This window comes from Pleurodeles waltl, chromosome 1_2, assembly GCF_031143425.1.
Source record: "Pleurodeles waltl isolate 20211129_DDA chromosome 1_2, aPleWal1.hap1.20221129, whole genome shotgun sequence".
In the NCBI taxonomy this organism is placed as follows: Eukaryota; Metazoa; Chordata; class Amphibia; order Caudata; family Salamandridae; genus Pleurodeles; species Pleurodeles waltl.
The window spans coordinates 886,286,135-886,294,446 of NC_090437.1; the positions used below are offsets into that span (position 1 = coordinate 886,286,135).

Here is an 8,312-nt window from a genome sequence, read left to right on the forward strand (position 1 = left end):
CAGTGCGCCATCACGTTTCCCGCCCGCCCCTTCACATGCAAGGCCCACCTTCACGTGTCCCCTCAAGGGCCCACGTGGATTCACCAAGTTGCCCCTGACCCCCTCCCCCTAAACCAAAAGGCCTGCCCGTCTCCCATGCCCCACCCCCTTCCCCGTCGCCTGCAGACTTAAACTGTTACTTTTAATGCATGCACTCCTCCTCGCCAGCCAAACACTGGGCCCTGCTAATCCCGGGGAATAATCCGGGCCATGAATACAGGAGCCCCCCTCACACCCCAGGGTGATCGCTTTATAAGCAGCCCATGGCAAGGCCGGGACTGCACTTGCACCCAGGTCCCTGAGCAGTTCGTCCAAGGGCCCCAAACGCCGCCACTAAGAAGGGTCTCTGCGCCTCCAGGTCAGGATGGCCTCCAAGCTGAAAGACCACAGAGTGAGTGTTGATTGTGTATTGAAGCTGGTTCCTATGACTAAGAATGAACACGTTATTTAAGTTATTTTACACAGTAAAGTGTTGGTGTCCCATTAAGGATAGGCCTTTCTGGTGCATGTTCTACGACGCGCTTAGATGTAATCCAAAGTGGCCACGTCTGGTTTTCTCGAAAATGATATTGCCTGTCAGAGAAAATGGGAGAAGGTGTGAGCTTTGTGATATAGATTCAGGGGTAATACCTGGCAGAGGAGGCTTCACCCCCTAGCTAAGATTTTACTCCTGACACCCGTATTTTCGAAAACTAAATGTTTTTCAAAATCAGAAGTGTTACGGAGAACTGCATATAATTGTGCCAAGTGGGCCACTTGTTCCAAAAAGTGGTTTGCGCGTACTGGGAAGGGCTGCCCATTAAGCACTTGTACTGTTGATTAATTCGGCACTAAATTGAACGTGCCCGTAATGAGAATGAAGATGACCGCGCTGAGGTTCAGGTAGCTTGTTTTGTAATAGTCATAGCGCGCAAGCAGCTGCAGGCTCATCGGACGCTGAAGAGCTGGACAGCCAACACTTCCCACTCCAAAGCACTGTCGGATGACTGTGTTGCAGGGTTTCGAGAGGACACTTTTTTTACACACAGGTTTTAAGAATAAGAGTAATTTGAGGGTTGAGGTCCTCTGTGAGGTGACGTCAAACTAGTTATTATACATTACTAATATATGTGTGTCGTGGAAAGCAGGTATTAGTAAGAAGAGACGTGTATTTTCATACCTGCCAGAAAATGTTACGGTCCCTTTCCCGCGTTTTCTGGATATAACAGTAGACTTTTTTGTGGTGTGGGTGTCGCAGTATTCACCGGGTGTCCTTTCTCGTCACAGAGGATGCCAGTGTCGCACAAGGTGATTGAGAAGAGGAGGCGGGACCGGATCAACCGCTGTCTGCTGGAGCTGGGCAAGGCGGTGCCCATGGCGCTGGCCAAGCAGGTATGTATCGTGAGAGGAACAGTGTCAAGCACTTCAGAGCGCCGGCGGACATGGCGACCCAGAGGCAGTAGGTCACGGTCACAGAAAGAGGTGTACGGAGGGGCGCAGTGACCCCGCGATGGAGGTGGGAGGGGGAGGTGGTTGATTGTGGGTGAGAGAAGGGAGTGGAAGATTGAAGGGTGCGGTGATGTAACGCTGGCGGTGACCGAGCGCCACGGTAGAGGCACAGTGACCAAAGGGTACGGGAGAGAAGAGGGGCAGAGGGGCAGAGTGGCCCAGCGCACCAAAGGGGTAGAGCGACCTAGCGCTGCCGAAGGGGGAGAAGGAGAGTCAGTACTCAAAGCTGTGAGAGGAGCGGGAGGGCGCAGTGACCCTGTGCTGTGAGGAGAAGAGCGCGGTGCCCTCGCACCCCAGGACGGACGGAAGGGCGCAGTGATCCTGCGCTCTGAGGAGAGAAGGGTCCAGTGACCCTGCGCTGCGAGAGGGACGGAAGGGCGCAGTGATCCTGCGCTCTGAGGAGAGAAGGGTCCAGTGACCGTGCGCTGCGAGAGGGACGGAAGGGTCCAGTGACCCTGCGCTGCGAGAGGGACGGAAGGGTCCAGTGACCCTGCGCTGCGAGAGGGACGGAAGGGCCCAGTGACCCTGCGCTCTGAGGAGAGAAGGGCGCAGTGCCCAGGCTCACCAGGAAGGGGGCTCTGGTAGCAGGTACAGCGATCCATCAGAGCCGACGTAGCGCTGTAGCAGCGGGAAAGGGATCCGCCAGAGCCGGTAATACCGCTATGATAGCGGGCGTAGCGAGCCATTACAGCCGGCAGCGGTAGGGCGCACTGAAGTAACGCGATGTCGCAGCATTGTGGGAGGGGCAAAGACGCGCCTTGGGCCTCCTCGAGTCCCTGTCTTGCAGGTGGACCAAAATGTTAGTGCTAGAACTCAGTGGCGCCCCTGTCAGCATCCCCTGTCCACGCAGCACCGGAGAGATGGCAGCCTCTCTTCCGCTGGGATACCTAGGATGAAAGCCCCACCCCCTCCTCCCCGTGGGTCCCTTTGGCTTGGCTGTCTGTTCTCCTCATGCACTTCTCTCTCTCCTCAGCCTCATTCACCGCCGGAGTCCCTGGAGTTAGCAGTCACTCTTATGCCGTGGACACTACCCTCCAGTAGTCATTTGCGTTTGCAGTCACTCTCATCCAGCGGTCGCTGGCCTTGGAAGTCACTCTCCTCCAGTGCCTTCGCCGTTTGCGCTCACTGCCCTACAGTGGTCCCCGGCAGTAGGAGTTACTCTTCTCCAGTGGTCTCTGGAGCCAGAAGTCACTTTAATGCAGTGGCCCATAGCGTTAGCAGTCACGCTCCTCTAGCTGTCGGCGGCGTAAGCAGTTACTCTCCCCCAGTGGTCTCCAGCATTCGCAGTCACTCTCCTTCTGGGGTCCCTGGCGTTAGGAACTACTCTCAGTGGTCCATACCGTTGGCGCTTACTGTCCTCCAGTGGTCCTTACCATTAACAGTCGCTCTTATCCAGCGGCCGCTGGCGTTAGCAGTCCCTCTCCTAAGGAGGACTCTGGCATTAACGATCACTTTCCTCCAATTGTCATTTGCGCTAGGAGCCACTCTTCTCCAGTGGTCACTGGGGGTGGGCGTCCTCTCTGGTCCACGGGTCCCTGTTGCTCACAGTCCCTCTTGCTCCATTTTAACCCTAGGTGTCTCGGCGGCTGGCAGCCCCTGCTCCTCGTTGGTGCAATGCGCCCGGGGTTGGCACTGCAGAATTAACAACTCATGAATCGTATGATGGCAGTATGCCCTCCTCGGGAGGTTCATGGGCGACAGACCCTCTCTTCCAGGGGCCCCCGTGCATGGTTGTTCTCGCCCCTTGCTTTGGGGGAGGGCGGGGGGGGGGGGGGGTCAATCAGTACTGAACGGGCTGTAACAGATCTCCGGGGAGGAATTAAGTCACTCCCTCTCCTCCAGGCAACACTGGCTGACAGCCCATCTCCTCCGGGGTCACCGGGTACCGACAGCCTCCTCTCCTCCGGGGGTCACCGGGTACCGACAGTCCCATCTCCTCCTGGGGCCCCTGCGTGTGACTGACAATAGATTCGCCTTCCTCGCGCTGCTCACACACTGACGACTTCTATCTCTGTTTCTTGCAGAGCTCAGGAAAGCTGGAGAAGGCGGAGATCCTGGAGATGACAGTCCAGTATCTGCGCGCCCTGCACTCCGCAGACTTCCCCCGCGGGAGGGACAAAGGTAAGTGTCTCTCGCCCGCTCAAAGCGCGCGCACCTTTCCTGCAGCAGAACGGCGGGCTCCTTACACAGCCGCGCACACCACCTTCCCTCCAGCACAGAGCAGCCCCCTTTGGAGCGCAATGGTGAGTGCCGATCCCCGACACCAACCGATAACCCATGTCCACTTCAGTCCCCAGCGTGCCCGGCGCACAACAGCCGCATGGAGGGGCATCGATGGGTGCATCTCCTTCACGCAGTGCAAGAGCTCCCCTGCAGCAGATCGGTGGCTGCTTCACACTGAACAAGGGGCCTTCTACATCTGTGGCGGGATCCTTACACAGCAGCGTAGACCACCCCTGTGCCTGGAGTGCAGCAGCCTCCTTGACTGGCCATGGTGAGGCCACTTCCCCCACACAGAACTAGAACCTTCCCGGAGCAGAGCGGCGGTCTCCTTACACAGCAGCGTAGTCGGTGGATGCTTCTCCCTAGCCCAGAGCAAGAGCCCTACTGCAGCAGGGCTGCGGGCTCCTTACACAGCCGCCCTGACCACTCCTGCGCCCTGGGCACGGATGCCACATGGAGGGGGAGCGGTTGGCAGCCGCTTAGGCCATTCACTTCTGCGCCCAGCGCGCGTGGCTCACAGCAGCCCCTTAGAGGGGCAACAGTTGGTGCCGCTCCCTCACACAGAGCAATAGCTCTCCTGCAAGAGCGGCGGGCTCCTTGCGCAGACGACTGCTGCCTCTTATCTCACACAGAGCAAGAGCCCTCCTGCGGCAGATTCCTTACACAGACGCCTAGACTACCCATGCGCCTGGCGCGCAGCAGCCCCCCCCTGAGGGAGCAATGGTGAGTGCCTCTCCCGCACACAGAACGAGAGACTCTAGCCCCCCTTTCCTGTCCGCAGAGCGGCGGTGTCCTTACACAGCACCATAGACCACTTCAGCCCCCAGCGCGCCTGGCGCACAGCAGCCGCGTGGAGGAGCAAAGTAGCAAGAACCCCCCTACAGCAGAGCGGCGGGCTCCTTACACAGTAGTGTAAACCACCCAGCCTTGCTGCACACCGCAGGCGCGTAAACCACCCCTCCCTCCCGCACACAAGAGCAAGAACCCCTCTGCAGGAGAGCGGCGGGCTCCTTACGAGGTAGCACCAACCACCCCTCCCTGCTGCATACAGGAGGAGCGTAAACCACCTCTCCCTCTTGCACACAGCAGCTGACTGGAGGGTGCCCCCTGCAGCACAGCGGCTGACTCCTTACGCAGCCCCATTGATCGCTTAAGCCCCCTTACGCGCCTGGAGCACAGTATGTCGCCTGGAGGGGCAACGGAGCAAGAACACCTCCATAGCAGACCGGCGGGCTCCTTACACAGCTGCGTTGACGGTGTATGTCTTCACACAGAGCAAGGGCCCTCCTGCAGCGCAACGGAGGACTCCTTACACAGCCGCGCAGACCACTCCAGCGCCCAGGGCACGGCTGCCACGTGGATGGGGGCAGTTGTCAACCGTGTAGGCCACTGGCTTCTGCGCCCAGCGCGCCTGACTGACACCAGCCACTCGGAAGCTGGTCGCACCCTCACATGGAGCAAGAGTCCTCCTGCACTCGAGCAACGGCGGGCTGCCTACAAAGCCGCGTAGAGTACCTCTGCGCCAGCGCGCGTTGCGCACAGACTGGCTACGGTGGCTGGCACTCCCACACACTGAGCCAGATCCCTCCCGCAAGCCGCCTGGGAGCGCCGCCGGCCCTGAAACCTACCTCAAGTCCGTGCACTGTCAGCAGCCCAATCAGCTCATGGTGGTCATGGTGTCCGGGGCAAAAGGGAGACACACAGACGGCCATGACCTCTGCTCTCCCATGGCTATATACTTTCTGGTACTTTTGCGTTTCTCATTTCAAATGCAGGCTTGCAGAGACCAGAATTTACTCCGTTGTGATCTACATTGGTAGGCCTGCCTGAACGTCTCACGAGGCATGGCAGATTTTACTCACCCCTCCACTCTGCTGATTATACAGCTCCCTATCGCCGCGCCGCTTGTGAGCACTATATGTAGTGACTGAACGCACATAAAGTTGGGAATGGCTAGAGCTGCCGACTTTAGAACAGGTAGAAGGGCGTAGCTTCACGGGAGGTGCAAGGGTGTGTTACACCCCCTAATGTATGTTATTCTAATAGTTGGGCACAGGTGCTCTCAGTCGGTTACGGTGAGATGTCTGTCAGGTTTCACTAGGAAGTTTTGCATGCACACAGACAAAAATGCGCGCGGCACGCGGGCGCACACCCACACACTCTCTCTCTTTCTGTTTTGAAAGTCTTAAACATGTAGGTTATTTTACAAAATATTGTGTTTTCTCTTTTCTACGGATCCGCACTCCTCTCACTTTCCGCTGCCTCCTAGACCCCTCTCACGTGCCCTGCTTCTCGTGTAATGTATTTAAACGTTAAATGCCAGGCTGTTTGTCGGAAAGTCTGAAGCATCCCCCCACCCCCTCCACCACCACCATCTCACTGACCAATCTACCCCCCTGAACAGGGGAACCAGGTTCGAGTCTCGGCATAGACTCAACACCCTGTGGTTTTGCGCAAATCATTGAATCTCCTTTGCCTATAAAATCATGAAGCTGTCATTATGTAATGCAAAGTGCTCCAATACCTTCGAGTCGAGTTTACGGAATTTAAAACTGATGGAGCGGTATGGATAGCATTGCGAATGGGCATTAAGTCCATATAAAACTGCCTCGTTTCACATGTTCCAGGGCTGTCTTTCAAATGTTCAGTACGTGCGGACCCGGTAGAGAGAGCGCATCACCTCTGAGAGTTTCTGTCCACTTTTCATGTGCCGCTAACTACCGCCCAGTAAAATATTTATTAAAACGCAAACTAGCAGTGCTTTATGTGCTTTAATTACTCGCATTAATTCGGACTTTGCCTTTTCTCGCAGAGCTGTTGTCGGAGTTCGCCAACTACTTCCACTACGGATACCACGAGTGCATGAAGAACCTGGTGCACTACCTGACCACGGTGGAGCGGCTGGAGAGCAAGGACACGCAGTACGCGCGGATCCTGGCCTTCCTGCAGTCCAAGGCGCGCTTCATGGCCGAGCCCGCCTCCTTGCCCGATCCCGAGCTGTGCCAGCTGCTCCAGGGCTGCGAGTACCCCAGCCCCGGCGAGACCCCCTTCCAGCAGGGGTCTGTGGGACCCTACTCCTGGCACGGACCAGCCCGCAGCCCGGCCACCCCCACATACCTACCCAGTCCCACCGTGACCCTGCCCTGCAGCCCCACCCAGCACCACGCCAACTTCCTGAGCCCGGTGCAGCGCCAGGGGCTGGACAGGCACTACCTGAACCTGATGGGGCACTCCCACCCCAGCTCCTTCAGCCTGCACAGCTCCCAGCACCACGCCGTGCTCTGACGCTGTCTGTGCGTTCAGACCTGATAACGCACGACTTCCCGCACCTTGCCGAAGCACTTGCGCGCGTTCACAGCACGTTACCCAGGGCCGCGCCAACGCCGAGGGGCTGGGAGTGCCCACTTCGCTCCTGGCCCTTCCCGTGCAATATTTTCGGAAATGGAACTATCCGCTGCTGCTTTGCAACGTACTGGACTATCCAAGAGGCCACTCCCTGCGTCATCACGTGACTGTCCATCCACGGTCAGCTGAGGTGAAGACAAGAACACAACCAAACGCAGCCTCTCCAATGTTTTATAACGCTGGCCTGTGTCAGCACATCATATCCGTTCTACAGCAGGCGCTAAGGCGATCAAAGGAAATAGTCCCCCGACCATTGGCACAGTGGTAACATACAGCAATAAGCAACGTTCCGTGATATGATATGATAAATCTTTATTGCATAATTGATAAAAATCGTTCAGTGGGCTCCTCGGGCCTGGGGGCCTGGTGCAACTGCACCTATTGCACTATTGATAACTAAGCCACTGGTTGAAACCACTCCTCTTTTTGGCTTTCGTTTGGGGGGTCAGAAGTAAACTATGACCTGTTGGCATAACGGATGTGTTTTCTCTTCAAACATATGTCTGCATGTTTGTATTACAGAAATGCGTGCTGTGCGGGCAGTCCATAGGCTGCCATGTGTGATCTAGGACAGAATGCCAAGCTCGGTCTACAAGACTTCAGGAAGCTCCGGAATGGGGCGTCTTTAAGGCAGATAATCTAAGAGCGGCCCATCTGAGGAGTGAACTATTTACCCAGGCCCGGCTTGCCGTTGTGTTTTGTCTGTTACAAACGTAGATCTAAAAGTACCAGAACGCAACACGATGAGCTGAAAACTGTGCGTGGGTCGCGCACATCACTGACCAGGCCTGCCAGTAATATCTGCTTCCATCGGAATACAGGCGCTGTGATTCACGTCAAATGTATATAATGTACGTACTCGATGTAAATATTTCATTCTCCTTGACCATTTATTTATAAATATATGTGAAAACTGAAATCACGTGTGTAAGCCTGCGTTTATTTCAATTTCTCATGACGGGGGGAGGTGGGGGGAGGGGTGGTAGAAGTGAGCAATAACTACCAGCAATATAATTCCAAAACTTTTATTTTTAGTGTTCCACATCTTTTTAAGCTCACGATCTCAGTTCCAATACTTTAGTTTTTTTTTTTGGATCATTGGCAAACCTCTTCTCATTTTACAATTGCACTCCGCGTGTCACCCAACAACCCGAGAA

General features: G+C 56.1%; 1 protein-coding gene across 1 annotated transcript; it reads left to right on the forward strand.

Moving 5' to 3' along the window:
* Positions 1 to 215: 215 nt before the first annotated feature.
* On the forward strand, positions 216 to 8,064 carry HELT (helt bHLH transcription factor). The gene is made up of 4 exons (XM_069234499.1): positions 216 to 430; positions 1,306 to 1,410; positions 3,552 to 3,648; positions 6,563 to 8,064. The coding sequence occupies exons 1-4, from the start codon at positions 404 to 406 to the stop codon at positions 7,033 to 7,035; spliced, it is 702 nt and encodes a 233-aa protein (XP_069090600.1). The 5' UTR covers positions 216 to 403; the 3' UTR covers positions 7,036 to 8,064.
* Positions 8,065 to 8,312: the final 248 nt, after the last annotated feature.